The following is a 16,512-nucleotide window of genomic DNA, read 5'->3' as shown; positions in this document are numbered from 1 at the left end:
GGAGGCCAGATTTAATCCCAGACAGCCCAGCTTCAGAGCCCAAGCTTCAGCTGCTGAGGCAGGGAAATACTAATTGCAATCTATATAAACCCTATCTTTGCATGTGCCGACAAGCTGACTCCAAACCAAGACAATAAATCTTGTTTTCCCTAGTAAGTCAATTCATCTAACAGAAATTACAATGCAGTTAAGCCAGCAGAAGCAACTAGGGTCAGTTGGGCATGAGGTAAATATAATTTAGAGAGCAAAGTAGTAGCACAGCATCTAATGTAGCTTTGGCTACTTAGATCATCAAGCAGATTTTATTTGATAAAATGGGATAAATAAGAATGAAGATGGAGAAGGAAATGACAACCCACTCCAGTATTCTTGCCTGGAAAATTCCATGGACAGAGGAGCCTGGTGGGCTACACAGTTCATGGGATCACAAAGAGTCAGACACAGCTGAGCGAGCGACCACCTGAAGGAAAGCGAGAGCAGCTGTTGTGTGATTCAGTGGCAACATCGGACCAGTGAGTGATGACGTCCAGCCTGATGATGACAAAGACCTGTGACTGCCACACATGACTACTCTTGGCCCAGGAATGTGGAAGCCGCCATTCACAAGTCTATAACAAGATGACTGACAACTGGAGGTAATTTCCAATTTATCGCAGCCCACTGGGTCCCAGAGTGATATCCTTGGCTCTTGTTCACAGGACTTTCCACGTATTATGGATATTAACCCTGTATCTGTGATGTATTTTCCCAGTGTTCAGAGTTGCTATATATGTAAATGAAGCTGATAAGGGTCTGGATCATTAAGAAAAGGTATGGTACGAGGGGAGAGAAGCCCGTTCGGTGACCAGGAACAGCAACATAGAATGGAAACAGTTACTACAAAGAAGCTGGTGCTTTGGAAGGAAGAGCACCTGGGATGAGTGTCACAAGCAAGCGTTTTTACAAGGATCTAATGAGATGAAGCAGATGAAGTCCTTGGTGAACCACTCAGTGCTGTGAACACCAGAGGTGGTGCCAGCTTTTGGACTTCTTATACATGAGAGAGAAATAAACCCTCTTGTTTAAAAAAAAAAAAATGAAGAAACCTCAAGAATCTCAGAGTTTAGGTAGAAGACAGAATAAACCCATAAGTAAATAAACTTGAAAGCTTTTGCACTAACACACAAAACCACCATATGTACATATTTATCTATATATAAAACACCTGCATTTATCGAATGCTGATATTTTATGGAATATAGAGGTTGTGATGTGACTTTGTGATCAAAAGCTTGTTGGAAAAGGTTTTCTTCAACTTAACAAATATAGCCAGTGAAGTTTCCTGGGAGAAAGATTAACCAAAATAGAAAGGTACAACACAAAATACAAAGATACAAATACAAAATAGAATGTTTGTAAAAAGAGGAAGTAGCAAAATGCAAGCAAGAGCTCACAAGCTCCATGAGAAAGAAAAAATGTGGTAAGAAATGGAAAGGGTAAAATAGTTGGTAAAAATGGGTATAGGTGAACATTTGCCTAACCAGTCTTTCTCTCACTGGAGATTCTGGGAGAGTCTATGGGAGGGGTATGGAGTGGGCTATGGAGATTTAGAATTTTTACAATTTTGATGTTTCAATTTTTAGGTTATCTTTTTAAATTCTGTCAATGATCAACACACGGTTTTCTTTTGCAGTGACCTTTTCATTTGAAAGTCATTTTTCATGAGTAAAATTTTATTTCTTCTAAAAAATGATCCACAGAAGTATGTTAAGTTGCTGCCAGAACTTTTTTCTTCTTCAAAGGGTTCTGCAGTTAACAGGCCATTGTCAAGAAAGGAAATACAAGTGGCTTGATCTCACTTGTAATAACTGAGAAATAAATATTAAAATCCTAAGCACCTGTCAGACCAACAAAGATTAAAGTTTAGTGATAAGCTTTTTTTGAGGGTATAGAGGAATGAACCTTCACATGGATTGTATTTAGGAGCTTTTTGACAAAATATCTGTCAAAATTTAGTAATGCATATTTCCTTTATTAGCTCCATTTCTAGGAATTTGTCCTACAAACACATTTATTTCTATATTTGAAGGTATGCAGCGTAAGTTATGTGAAATCTCTTTTTTTTACCGTCAACAATGATAACAAAGAATTCCAGATAACTGAAGTGTCCGTTAAGGATATAACAGTTAGTGAAGCTGTGTAACAGCCAGATGATGGAGTAGAATGAGTTAGAGGCACAAATACTCATTGGAATGATCTCCAGGATTTATTACCAAATAAAAAAAGGAATGTTCTGAATGGTGTACACAGTATGCTACCATTTGTGTTAAAAAAAAATTTTTTTTAATAGATACATACATATTTGCTTTATACCCTTAAAATAGTTGCAGAAGGATGCATAAGAAATTGTTGATAGTGGTTGCTTTTGGGAAGAAGAATTGAGTGTTTGGAGGACAGGGATGAGAGGCAGATTAGCTTACATATTTTTCCTATATTTTTTTCCTTTTAAAAACATGTGCAATTATTACCTACTAAACTTTTTAAAGAAGGGGTTTACATACACTTCATTTGAGAACTAGAATATTTTACATGTTTTTATTTATTGCGCAGCAGGCTTTTTGGTGAGAAGTGCTCCATTGTTTTGACTTTTCATGTGTTCACTCTCACATTTTAAACTCTTGTTCAGCACCTTGTTTCCTGGCAAATGAGCGACAAATTCCTACCTTGCCTTATACCCTTACCAGCATTTAAAAAAAGGAAAAAAAACCTTGAAACCACAATTTTATAATCAAGATTGGGAGGCTGAAAAATAAGTATCTTAACATTCTAGAATACAAATTTTTGTTTTAAAAAAAGTTACGCTATTTGTTGAGAAACTGCTCTTAAATTTTAAAGTAACTTTTATTGCCTTTATGTAAGTAATATTTAGTCATCATAGAGAAATAATAAGAGATGGATAAGCAAAACTGATGATAAAAAACTTCTTATTTAGCCACCCATCCGATGTTAAAAATAACACCGTAGTTTTGCTATACAGACTCTTTTTATACCTTGCATTTTGTTTAGGCATCAGTCTTTCCTTGAACATTTTTCTGTAAAAGGAAATGTTCCTCTCCAGCATCACTTAATGGGCTGCGTAGTTTTCCATCTTATGAACAAATATAGATAAACACAGATACATAGATATGTCCATGCATCCACTTTTCTTGAACTAGCTGGTTTTTAAATTGCTATGATAAACAATAATCCCTTCTAAACATCCCTGCTAAATCTTTATTATGCCCTTAGGATAAATTCTGGTGGAATTGCTGGGCAAAGGTAAGGGCAGTTTAAAGCTTTTTGGTAAATGTTGGCATATTTGCCCTTGGTACCACTCAGATTTGCAGCAAATTATTTTGAGTTTATTAGAAAGCTTCCCTTTGTGAGAAAAATCCTTGAGGAACTATTGCATAGGTACCATCTATACAGCCTGTCCTGTTAGGGCCATGGGTGTACATTGACAATACAGATGTTACTGCCCAATTTCATGGTTTTTAGTTATCTGACAAACTGGTGCACTTTAGGTAAACCCTAATCTGGCTATTCTGAATATTCCATTCTAGGTTTTAAATATGTGAGTAGAATTCAGAAGCACTCTACACCTTTAGAAATGTGCTAATTATAGTCATCTCACCAGCGTTTGAAGTTATTATGAAACAACCTTTGAATATTAATTATTATTTTTCCTATCTCTTTGCTAGTTTGATAGGATAAAAGTGATATTCACTGGTTGTTTTGCATTTAATTGCTTGTTAAAGAATTTAACTATTTTTGTTTCCATTTGTACTTACTCTTTTGTGAGTTACTAGTTCATATTCTTAGTCTCTCCAGTATTTCTCTTCATTATTGATTTAATCACTTTATGAGCAGGTTAATGAAGGTGTCTGTATAAATGAGTTAGTAATTGTGGAGCACTAATATTTGTAAAATGTTGCCTCGTAGGTAGTATAAATCAAGTCTGCCAGTCAAATGGGCTCTAGTAATTTTAAAACAAGCTCCTGTTTTATTAAAGTTTTCTTTTCCATACCTAAGGCTTTATTTTGGCATTGTATACTTGAATTACCAAATCTTTCTGTAATACTTTCTTTATTTACCGTGCTGGAAAGGCCACAAAAGCATAACTCCTGCTCTTAGCCCAGTTGAAAAAGAATGCAGAAAAGTGATTTGAATGTTATATAACAGCATTTCATTATGTGTCCCAACCTGTGTATAATGATTGAGGGAAATAGGTAAATAGTAAAATACTGACATTTCTACCATGTTAGCACCTTGGTGTTTTGTACTACGGTCTGCCATTGTTTTTCTCAGTGTGAAAATTGGCAGAAATTAAGGAACTTCAATATAGGTAATAACTCTCTTTTTTTTTTTAAGCTATGTGTTGGGTACCTAAGTGTTCATTTTATTATTATGCTTTTATTATTTATATATGTTAGATGTTAACTTGTACATAGCAAATATTTAAATATTTAAAAAATTTTAAATAGGCAGATATTGTGGGGAAAAGCTGTTCCCCAAGAATACCAAAACTAAATTATGTATTCTTTACTGTAAAATTGTTCAATTTGTCCACACAAATAATATATTACAGTATAACATATACACATTATAATCTTAAACATCATATAAAAGTAATCATTAACTTCAGAATCAATAACTGATTAGTACATTTAGAAAAATGAAGAATTAGTAAAAAGATTAAAATAACAATGGTCATTAGTTTGCATCTTCTTAGGATGCTAATCATCACTATATGCATTGTTTCTAATAAATCTGAGCTGTGGTTATCTTTCTGAGTATGCATATTTAAGTTTTGCCACTTTCTCTGAAAGATATTTAAAAACATTAGTTGTGATTATACTGTTAAGTAATTTTCATGGTGTAAAGTACTTGTACTTTTCCTTCTTGTAAGAGTCCGAGTGGATCATTAATACACCAGTATGGCCTTGTGATAGACTGGATGTGCTCAATCGGCATAATCTGCTCTGTACAATCGCACATGAAATCTTAGCAAAGAGTCTTTACAGACAGACATTTGAAGTTTTGCAAAATCTACCAGGTTTTCAAAATTCTCAAGGTATGTTTTTTCAAAGTCTAGCTTAATTATCTCTGGCCCATCTGGTATTTAATAAGAAACAGTTCTCCACCTGCCTTGGTTGAATTTTATATTCCAGCATGTATTTTTAATGATGTTTGTTTTTGTAAAGTGTGTTCTCTGCAAATTGAATATGCTTTCCTGATGGTTTAAAAAAAAAAAACAGAAATGCTTATCTTTGGGTTGTCTGTCAGCAGTTCCTGAAAGCAGCATTTCATCATTCCCCTTTTCCTTCCTCTGTCAAGTCATTAGCAAACAAGTAAATTAATCACATAACAAATATGGAACTTAGTCTCCATTGGAACATAGAAAAACATGGAATAAATGGAGGAAATACAGCAGATGACAAGTTCAAAGAAAGAGATGCCCATGTGGGCAGTGGCAGGTAGTGCTGAATGCTTGCAGGTCATAGGTCAGTAGCAGGAGAGAGTACATGTCAAGGGAAACAGCAGAAGCTTTGTTTGGGTGAGGAATGAGCTGAGCAGTGGGTTCAGGGCATGGGTTCATGTTTAATGAAAACGCTGACTTGAAGGCCTCCCCTCAGTGCTTTGTCAGTCTCCATTTTCCCGTGTATTCCACTGAGATTCTCTATTGTCATTAACATTCTTATCCTTTTCTCCCTCTGGATATAAGCTTCTTAAAGTCAATGAGGTTTTCTTTATTTTAGTATCTCTGGTACAATGGTTTCTGTAGAACTAGTTTTTGATATACAGTTATCTTAATAATGAAACAAAGTAATAATAGTGAGATTGATCAGATAGTTGTGCCAGATTTTGGAAGCCCCTGAATGGCAGACTAAAAGATTTACTTTTCTATGTGTAGTTGGGGATCCCCTGAGTTTTGGGGTCAGGGAGTGATATAATAAAGTTGATATTTTAGGAAAGTTTCTCTGGTGTAAGGTAAGAAGATAAATTTCCTGATAAGGCCTGGACCACTGAAAAATCCAAAAGTGATAAAGACCTAGAAAGTGAAAGTCACTCAGTCATGCCCAACTCCTTGTGACCCCATGCACTATACAGTCCATGGAATTTTCTAGGCCAGAATACTGGAGTGGGTAGCCTTACCCTTCTCCAGGGGATCTTCCAACCCAGGGATTGAACCCAGGTCTCCTGCATTGCAGGTGGATTCTTTACCAGCTTGAGCCCCAAGGGAAGCCCATTAAAGACCTAGAGTCTAGGTCATAGACCCACCTAATTGAATATAGCAAATAAAGAGTTGGAAGTCTCCAAGGTGACTTCACTTTCTTCTGAATGAAAGGCAGAAAGGAGTAGAGATACCCAAGAAAGGAGGGTTTTGTTTTTTTTTTAATCTGAGAGTGAATATTTGTGAGTGTTTGTTTTATTTTTAGTAACAGGAGATATAAGTCTGAGGTCCATGCTATAGACAGAATGCAGACAGAACCGTACAGATGCAGTCACATGGGAAACCATGGACAGGGGTGTTAATGCAGCCTCTACAGTCACATTCGTTTCACATTCTCCATTACAAAGTAGACACACCGTTTTGCTTTTGTTGAATGCTTTTTTTTTGTTAACTTAGTGTATAAGATGATTGCATTTTGGTGACTGTGTCTCCTACAGTGGGTAGGAATGGGCCAAGGAGAGTAGAGGGGAAACGAAAGGAGTAAAAGAAAAGTTTGAGAGATGAACGTAGATCAGTTTCATTTTATCAATTATTTTTTCTTTTCAGAAACTGTGGAGGTCTCACAGTATAGCCTACTTTTTAATAAACTTCTAGATGCCTGTATAGAAAGCAACAGCCTTGGTATGTCATCCTCTGTAGCAGAATTCATGATTTCAAAGAGCATCCCTGTTGATTTTTCCTTTCTTAGAAGATTAATTACTTCTTTAGGAAGGAGTTGTTTATGGCTCAAAGCCAGAGCCCACTACAAAAGTAAGTTATATTTTAAACTTTAATTTTGATATATTGGTTTTGAATTTGATTTTCTAACCAGACATCTATGTATAATATTCACAATGCGACATTAAATATATAAAACGATCAGTTTATATATGTTTAAAAACAGTGGTCTACACAGATTTATGCTCTTTTGAAACCTGTTTTGTCTCTTATTTCTAATTACTATATTTTTATTTCTTTGCATATTGGCATGTCCACTGGAGGATATGAAAGGGAAATAAATGGCAGAATTTGAACCAGTTTGGCATATTTTATAAATATATAGGAGTAAAACACTTGGTAAAATGAAGTTTCAGGAATGTGTACTTATCCCTGACCTTTTTGGTTAGAATATTTTACAGCAGGCACACAGGAAGTACAGAGGCTGACATTACCGTGCAACGTGATATGTAATGGGTTCTCACATGGCTCTCAGTAACAGAACTTTGTTCATCTGTTAACAGTTGTTCTTTTCTAACAAGTATGCCTAGAAAAGGAATACTTCCTCTAGTCCCAAGCTCCTCGCAGGTATTTTAATTAGAAAACAATTCTGTGATCTACAAAGGAATTCTTTTCTGCCTTCATGCAGTGATTTGTCATAAATTTCCAATTCTACCACTACCATCTGTATAACAAACATTTGAGTACCTACTCTGTCACCATTGTGCTATATGTGTCAAACATCCCAGCCACCCCATCCGTGCCAACAGAAACCTCTCGGAACTGGAAGTGTTTCTCATGTTGCCAGCTGGGATCAGTTTAGCAAGTGGTAACTTTCATTTCCCCAGTGAGATGTGAAAGAAAATATTAGCATTAGCATTGCAGATAGTAAGATTAATATTATTTGATATTCTTATATGTGTGCTAGGTCATTATGTAAAATGTATTTCTTACTGCCAGTTACAATAAAAAGTTTTGAAAACTGAATTTTTTTAAAAGGATGATCAGAAATCTAGAGGCAAGGTGGAACTGTTTGTTCATAACACCTCATTTCAATTTTGTGGTTATGTTTCAACTCCTCATACTCTCTGCAGACTGCTAGAAATCTCACCACAAAGTATATAAGTAACTATTTGCTATAACTTCTTGATTTTAGTTTTTAGAATTGATGTTAATGAGATTATTTTTTTCCAAATAACTTCAATTTGGAGAAAATGCCATCAGAAGGCATTTATATATGCCACAGAAGCAAATTATTAACTTGGAAACATTTAACTGAGATTTCTATGATCTTTACGTTTTTTAGCTGAAGATGAAATTTTGTATTAAAACAACTAAACTTAACCATTTAAAAGTTTTAATTAATAGCTTTTTTAAGATAAAATTCAAATACATAGTTCACCCATTTAAACATGTACAATTCAGTGATTTTAGTGTATTTACAGAATTGTGCAACCATCACCACAATCAATTTTAGAACATTTTTATCAAGCCAAAAAGAAACTCCGTATGCATTGATTCACCCCCCCATACCCCCAGATTCTTTCAACCCTGGTAATTATTTTTAAAGCAATGTGTTAAAAGCAATTAATGCCTGAGTACAATTCAGTACCTTTCTTTTTAGTACTTTTCCTCTTATGTAAACACACCTATGCCTGATTTTCATATGCAGTGAAGCTTTAGGGACTTACACAAGTGAGGTTATAAAGAGTATTTTTGCTCTTTTTTTCTAATGTACCTGAGTTATAAAATGAAGTGAGTAATTTATAGTCACTGGTCGGTCTTCAGAGCATCACATTTCCCAACACTGTTGACATTTAAAATATCGACGGAACTCCCTTTGGATTTATCTTCACCCACAGGTTAACAAACACTTGAAAAGACTTTCAGTGCCTTATAATCACATCTAGTGGAAATATTTCATTATGTTGTGTTGACTATGGCTTAAAGTAAGTGGGCAGTTTTGAAAATTTCTCACTTCGTACTTAATGTTTCAAAAACATTTTACAAAGAATGATCTCAAATGTACTAGGATAAGCTCACTACCATATAATTTAATGCAATAAATCTGCCTCTAATGTGAAGAATTATTCTGAAACAAAAATAATTATCACCTGTAGATATTTTGGAAGCCTATATTTTCACCTGTTGGAGTTTTAGTAAAGTTTGATCTATTACTTGATTTTCAGGTGCTCTTTCACTGGGTTGCTACCCACCATTGGAAGGAAATTTGTACCGAAAACTTCTACTGATTCCATCCTATTTGTCTGAAATTGAAATGCTTTTAGCTATTGAAATCTTCCTGGTATCTAATGCTAGTAGTATTCAGAGTCCTGGAACTTCTCCACAGATGTTGCAGATAGTTTTAAAAAGGTTGGTTGAAATATTTCTAACTGCATCCTGACAGTAGGTCATGACTCCCTACACCTGCACTAGGATGTAAATGTTTTATCTATTTGTGTATATATATAAAGCATTTGCATATATATATGTTTATATACTTGTGCATGTGTGTGTTGGCAATCTTTGGTAACACGATGAGAAAGAATTTGACCTATTTGAGATTTTAAACTAAGTTAATACCTTTCAATAAACACTTTAACAGTTTCAAAGATCTTGTTAGATATCCAAAGAGATGGGTCTTCTTTAGATATGGACCTTTCTCATTTACTGGTGGTTTTTAGATAGGTACCTGAAAGTCCAACACAAAAGATGTAAGAACCAGGTCTAAAAGGGAAATACATGATCATTTATTAGATTCGGTCAAGAATCCTGTTGAAAATAAAGCCATCAGCCTAGTTTCAATATTTTAAAATATTGTAAGAAGTGCATGAATATTACTGTGTGGCTGTTGGACCAGAGTGACATCCTTTCCGATCCTTTTGTTCAAAGTCCCAGGATGTAGTTGTGTGCACCATTCCAATTTCTTGTCAGCTTTATCCAGGAAACTTGTAAGATAAGGGTCTCACAGGGCTCCTGTTTGAGAATATCTTAACAAGAATTTTACTTCAGTTTACTGGTGTTAGAAACCGTATCTTCAGACTGAATATTCTGTTAGTTATATCTCTTAACAGTGCATGTTACCCAAAACTTGGTGGCTTAAAACGGCAGAAATTATCTTAGTTCCCGTGGGTCAGGAATGTTGGGGGACCTTAGCCAGATGGTTCTGGCTCAGAGTCTCTCACATCCTGGAGTCAGGATGGGGTCAGGACCTGCAGTCTCCCACCTGATGACGTCACTGAGGCGGGAGGATCCATCTCCCAGCTGGCTCACTCATGCCTGTCAGCAGGAAGCCTCAGCTCCTTACCACACAGGCCCCTCCATAAGTTCCTTAAGTGTCTTCATGGCACGACAGCTAACTTCTTTCAGAGTGAGTGATCCAGGAGAAAACAAGGAGGAAGCTACAGTGCCCTTTTTGACCTTTGTGACCAGATCTGTGAAGGCTCTGACATTTCACCTATTTGCAGGCTATCAGTGAGCCTGCCGCAGTTTCACAGGTCCTGGCATAAGACACAAGACTTGTGGGTTGGAGACAGGAGTTGATCACTCGTGGCACAGCAAGCAGCAGGATTATCTGCATATTTGCATCTCTTCCTCTTGCTCCCAAGTCCCACACTCGAACCCTGATGGATACCTGTACAAGAAGTGAGTTCCATTACAGGAGAGGAATTCTGAACTTAGGAGCCCAGATCTTTTATAATGGATTATTAGCATGCCTGCCCCTTTGCTCTTCAGGTAGAAAGGCTATCTCCACCTTGTAAGGCTGTAAGCAAACCTGTCTTTGGCTCCCAAAGGAGAAGCTGTCTTTGTCTTTCAAAGTTTTTCACTGTAGTAAACATCCTTAAAATCTGGAACAAGGGAATAATCAGTCTCTGCTGTCAAAATTTCCAGAAATGCAAGAGACTTGAAACATTTTAAACTCACTAAAGTTAGTTTTTTTGCTAGAGCTCTTTTCTGAGGGCCTTGTATTTATGACTGTGCACTACAGCAGCATGAGTTATTTGCATTCCCTATTATCCTAATGCGGTTTGGTTTTCTCATAACTTTCCATTCCCCACACATATGCAGTCTCTATTCATTATTGAATGTGGTGGGGTGGGTATTTGTGACACCAGTCCATAACTAGTGACATGCCTAGAGCCTCTATTTTGTCCAAACCAATATTATTTTCTCTATTATCATACTGAGCCCTGCTTTGTTACATTAACTTCTGAGAGAGAATTTAATTCATCTTCAGACTGTCAAAAACTGCACATAGTTGGCATATGCCCAGATTTCAGACACTAATCCTAAGCTAGAATGTACTCGAAGTGGCCTGACCCATCTTTGCTCCCTGTGATCACTGATTCCTGTTCAAGTGGAAGTCCTCACTCCCCCCACTCTGTGGATCATACTTGGTGCTAATGCAGGTACACTCACACTTGGGCTTTGCTGCTGGACCCTCTGTGTGCCCAGGGCAGGATGCTGTGAACACAGAGGAAACAGTGATGCCTAATAACAGCTACATCTCTATTTTATATACTTCTTACTCCCTATCCCACAGGAGAAATAGCTATAATGTATGAGTTTTTTGAAATTTGGAGACTGGTAGAAAAGTTAGTTTAAAAGTAAATTTTAAAAAAAAAAAAGTAAATTATAGCACTTTAGCGAAATACCTTAAATTAGGACTGAAGAAAATAACTGGAAATTGAGTAAAGGCATACAGCATCTGTTTCTGTTACCAGATGTGAGCTTCATATTAAGTATATACTTAAAATTAAAAATAGTTGTATCAAGGTAAAACATGGAATGTTAGTATCTCCAAACGATTAAAACGATTAAATTTAATATTATGCATTATAATAATTAATTATACAGTTATTAATGACAGAGAGGTAGTAAGTTGTGTTCTAGATCATTGTTTCCAGACTACGGGTTGTAGCATATTGGGGTAGTGAAATCAATTTAGGGGGTTGCAACCATTTTATTTAAAAAAAAAAACAGAATTATTTAAGTTTCTATGTAGCAGGTGTATACTGGGTCACAATATAAAGTGTCTTTATTACTGTGCATCTTAGTCAAACAAGTATGAAAGCCACTGATAGAATATAGTAAAAGACTGTCATAACTTAGAACTAATACATATAAATTACTATCTTTTAAAGAAACTATATAGCTTCCTTTTAGAGTTTCTGACTTTGTGAGGTGTTCACTTTGTAGATGTGAAGAAAACAAATCTCGGAGCAAGGATGATTATCAAGCTGCAGTGGAAAGACTAATTATGGCTGCTCGTATATCAGATCCAAAGCTTTTCATTAAGCACATGACCGTCAATATTAATAAGGAACAGGTTTATAGTTTGGAACATTGTTCTGCCCTGAAATGGTTGAAAGAGAATATGAAGTGGGCCGGAAAGGTTTGGCTTTTCAATAAACATTAGTTAAAAGGCTTTTTTTTTTTAAGTTCAAGTAATCATTGTTGAAAATAAAAAGCAATAAAAATAGTTTTCACTATATTCAGCTTTTGCTCTTTATTGATGTATGTCAGTAGTTTTCAGACATTAACATTTTTGATTGATGTATGCAATTTAGAAGTTTTCCCATACTGCAAATGATGTTTGAGATTACTTCTTGACTTCTCTTTAGGTAAACTTGAGAATGGTGCACCGTTTAATATGAGGGAGACGTAAAGGAGAAAGTATGCAAGCAGGTATCCGGAGCTTTCAGACAACCATTAGGGGTCTGAAGTAAATTTGGTGAACACTCAGTCCAGTGTCTAAAGCCTGTTCTACATTTGTACTCTAGAGTAGTAAAAATAATACTGGAAAATGACTCAAACACTCAAATTCCAGAATACCTTCTGAGTTATACCAAAAATTTTATTCTCTTAAATGTTCCTTCAGTGTATCTTAAAACACTTTCTTGGAGATTTGTAATTTATGTACATTAGGTATGACTAAAGACAACAGTATTTTAAACAAATATGCCGGAACTTAAATATCCAAACAAGAATTGTACCTTTCAAACTACCTTAGGAAGTTTAAACTCCTTTTCTGAAGCCATCTGCAGAATCTGCAGCAGTCATTCTCCAAAGTAGTCATCCTCAATCGCTGATTTGATACTTCAAACCATAATTTAAATCATTTAGAGAAATGTCTGAGTAAGGGGACTGATTTAAAAAGAGTAAGTGGTGACTAGGGGAGCGGAAAGTATTTCTTAAAGGAGTTCCCAGAATATGTAATGGCAGCATTACTGGAATAAGTCTATAACCTCACAAGAATAAAAAAGCTAAAACCTAGCACTGAGTAAAATGCCTTACTATGATAAAATGTAGAATGAATACCCTCGTGAATGGTATATGGGAAATGAGGCAGAAGATGTCCAGAAAGAGGCCCAATTTTCCAGTATGAACAAACTGGGTGACTAATTGCCATCACTGAAATTCAACACCTAGGAAATAAATTGGGTTTGGAGATTACTACCATGAGTTTGAGGTGCTTTTGAGGACAAGTGAAGAACAGTAAGTGGACAATTAGAAACTTGGTGTTTCTATAGCTGGTAATTAAAACCCAAAGAAAAGAAATATGAAGCCATTTCGATGCTGGTGGCAAGGTTGGATTTGAAAGGATGAAGATGCAGAAGATGGTAAATTAAGCTTTTAGGGAAAATGGGATTGGATGGAACGGACCACACAAATTGACCAGATTGTTTCTAACAATGAGTAGTCAAGAACCCTTAGGGCTGAAACAAAGGGAGGTCTTGGGTTTTTTTACCCCCTACATCGGTCAACAGTACCAAAAGCTAGGAGAAAGAAGAGAACGGTTATAATATTTGCTTTATTTCATCTGTGGCAGTTTATGGGAATAACCAAAGCCATAGAAGCGAAATACAGCTAACAGTAAAAACCCATAGAAGCGAAATACAGCTAACAGTAAAAACCCCAAACTGTTGGTGGAGAATGCTCAAGGTTGCAAAACGTCTAGATACCGAAGGGGCCAAAGTCAAAACTACAAATCGGAGACAATAAATTGTTTTCATTGGTATTTGTGTAAAGGAAGTCAAAGGACAATCAGTAAGACCTTTAAATCTGGAGCTGTCAAGTGAGAGTCGTCCTAAGGCGACAGACCCGCGCACTCTGCGGACTGATCTGCCAAGCCAGCCTCCTCCCCTCCCAGGTTGAGGGGACCCGGGCCGGGGCGGAGAGCAGAGCCAGCGCATGCGCGCGCTCGGTCGCCCTTCCCTCCTTGCCCTCTCTGGCGACCCTCGGGCCAAGCCTGGCTACCTGCGGCCCAGTCACCTTCCGACTCCCTACCACCTAGTCCTTCATATCCGTTAGCGCTCATTCGCGCCTCCTAAAGCTTTCCGGCGAGTGCGCATAGCCCCCTCCAGGCCAGGAGGTAAGAAAACGGAGGGACGGGGGGCTTCTACGCTGCGGGAAGGCAAGCGATCACCGGGTCGCCGACGTCACCGCGGGGCTGAGAACCGCTAGGGTTTTAACCCGCGTCCCGGGCTTCGCGCAGGCGCCCCAGAGAGGAAGGCCTGGCGCGCTTCAGCCAATGAGAGCGCGACCTGCGGCCTGACCCCGAGCCCGGGCTCCTCTCGAGCGAGCCTCGGCGCCGGGTGCTGACGGGCTGGCAGAGCAGTACGCGCCCAGACGAGATTTCAGGGGAGGGGGCTCCCAGAGCCCCGGGGGTAGGAGCCCGTCAGAGCCAGTCGTCAGGTGCGGCGAGAGCAGGCGGGAGCGGAGCGAGCTCGTTGGCCGGACTGGCGCCCCGGTGCGCATGCGCCCCCGCGTGGCCCGGGGCGTCCCGCACGGTCCTGCGAGGGGCGACCGTCCTTCCACCTGGTGCCTAGTGGGAAGTAGAGCAGGTCAGAGCGAGCCCTCGCGGAGGAGACTTACTAGAGCTGTAAGCTGCAGGGCCGAAGGGACTCCGTTTGTCCCTTCAGGCTGCTCGGGGCAGAAGCGGGTGCGGGGGGCCGGGGGTGCGGCGGAGGCGGAGTGCGGGCCGAGCAGCAGTCAGAGTCACCTTAGCTCAACGTGCTAACTTTTGTACTCAGGCAATGCCAGCGGACAGCGTACTCGCGTCGCATCTGTTTTAACTTGTTTGAAATGAGAAACTTGAGACGATTTAGATTTTGTTTCCCCTATCGTATTTCCCCGAAGTCTTTGACTTATCATAGAAAAATGTTATGATTCAAATCTCAGAGCGTAAGATAAAAGGAAAGGAAAGCTTTAAAAACCTAGATATTTTGCTACAATTTATTAATTTATCTAAAAGGCTTCCTGCTTTTGCTTTTTCTTTGCGTTTTCCCTTCCCTAAGTAGTATTAAACTGACGAGCAATGAAAAATTGCCTGCTTTTATCTCTCCTTTATGTAACATACTACTTTTAAAACCGTAGAAGATAGTTACTAAGGAAAGCTACAGTTTAAATTAGAGTAAACCTAAGGATATTAACCCTGTTAAAGTAAATGACTTTCAAAAAAAAATTATGCCACCTGACTAAAGATCAGTACTAAGACCTCTATGTGGCAAACATGGTTTGTCAAATGTAATTTAAACCAAAATTTTAAACTACCCATAATTTGACTTTTCCACCTATTTAGATACCCATTTCTACCCAATTTGATTTGAAACTGCCCAGATTTAATGCCTCACTTTAAAGAGCACAGAATTTGGGTTAAAGTCAGAAATTTTCGTTTTATGAAATAGAAGCTAGTGTTGTCACTATGAAGTGTATTACAGCAACCATTTACTATGGTACTATGGTTTGTAATTGAATTGCATCTTTCCTGGTCTTCCTCCCACCATGCAGAGGATACAGGCTCAGTGGAAAAGCCTTCCAGAGCCCCGCCATTCTAAGTGTAGCCCCTGGGAGTTGCCCGTGGTACTTTGTGCATTGCTATGTCGTTTCATTTACTGCAGTGTTTTATAATCATCTGCTTCAGTCTGTTTTTCCAATTCTTCCCTCTGTCCTAGACTGTAAATTTTTGGAGTGGTGGAGTTATCTTGGTATTTTTCTGTTCCCAGTGTTTAGATAGAGCCTGGTACATGATAAGTGTTTGGGTAAATACCTGTTGATGAGTTAGGTAATTAAGTTTCTCCCAAGTTTGAGTTTCTCCCAAGTGTGGTAAGACAGAGGGATGTTTTAGTCATTTTGTAGCATGCCTGAGGCCTTTTCAAATGGAGGACTAGTGGGCCAGGTGAAATGCAGACAAGATCGGCCCAGGTATGAATTTGAAGACCAGAATCCTGCCGCTGACCTGGGTGCCTCCGCCTTTTGGACTTATTTCTCACTTGCAAACGGGAGCACCCAGCTCTGCCCTTCAGTCAGCTGATAGTGTTTTGACTTTCTTTGTAGCTGGTCCTGTAGATCTGAATCTTCTAGTCTTCTTAGCAATTATATTTCTCATAGTAAATTTAAAAGTTGATCATGGGAGTTGTCAGCCTCGTATGTTTCATTTTCGCAGGGCCTGTTTATTTCTGACTGAAGTGATAAAATTGGGTGCTTGGTCTTGAAAAGATGAGAACTGACCCAAGATCTATGCCACGCGAAAAGGCAAGCAGCCCTGTGTACCAGCCTGC

The 16,512-nt window shown here is 38.1% G+C and overlaps 2 protein-coding genes across 6 annotated transcripts in view; both read left to right on the top strand.

The window, feature by feature from the left end:
* The window catches only part of TOPAZ1 (testis and ovary specific TOPAZ 1), a 59,256-nt gene extending 46,888 nt beyond the window's left edge, over positions 1–12,368 (top strand). For both annotated transcript variants that reach the window (XM_088831991.1, XM_088831990.1), the window contains exons 17-20: positions 4,928–5,092; positions 6,800–7,003; positions 9,139–9,322; positions 12,149–12,368. In XM_088831991.1, the coding sequence (XP_088688117.1) occupies positions 4,928–5,092; positions 6,800–7,003; positions 9,139–9,322; positions 12,149–12,368 (773 nt within the window). The remainder of the gene's footprint in view (positions 1–4,927; positions 5,093–6,799; positions 7,004–9,138; positions 9,323–12,148) is intronic.
* Positions 12,369–14,182: 1,814 nt separating this feature from the next.
* The window catches only part of TCAIM (T cell activation inhibitor, mitochondrial), a 37,446-nt gene continuing 35,116 nt past the window's right edge, over positions 14,183–16,512 (top strand). Inside the window, exon 1 of one of the 4 annotated variants that reach the window (XM_055414492.2) lies at positions 14,183–14,324. Coding sequence is in view for 1 of the 4 variants with exons in the window: in XM_055414490.2 (XP_055270465.2) it covers positions 14,709–14,796 (88 nt within the window). In the remaining 3 variants the exon portion in view is untranslated. Of the gene's footprint in view, positions 14,325–14,491; positions 14,835–16,512 lie in introns of those variants that run through there. The other 3 variants (XM_055414490.2, XM_055414494.2, XM_055414491.2) reach the window with 3 other exon arrangements.

Source organism: Moschus berezovskii, chromosome 24 (assembly GCF_049115385.1).
Source record: "Moschus berezovskii isolate FMDL1 chromosome 24, NW_MosBer_1.0, whole genome shotgun sequence".
Lineage (NCBI taxonomy): Eukaryota > Metazoa > Chordata > Mammalia > Artiodactyla > Moschidae > Moschus > Moschus berezovskii.
Note: the sequence above shows the minus strand (reverse complement) of the source record. Positions and strands in the feature narration are given on the sequence as shown.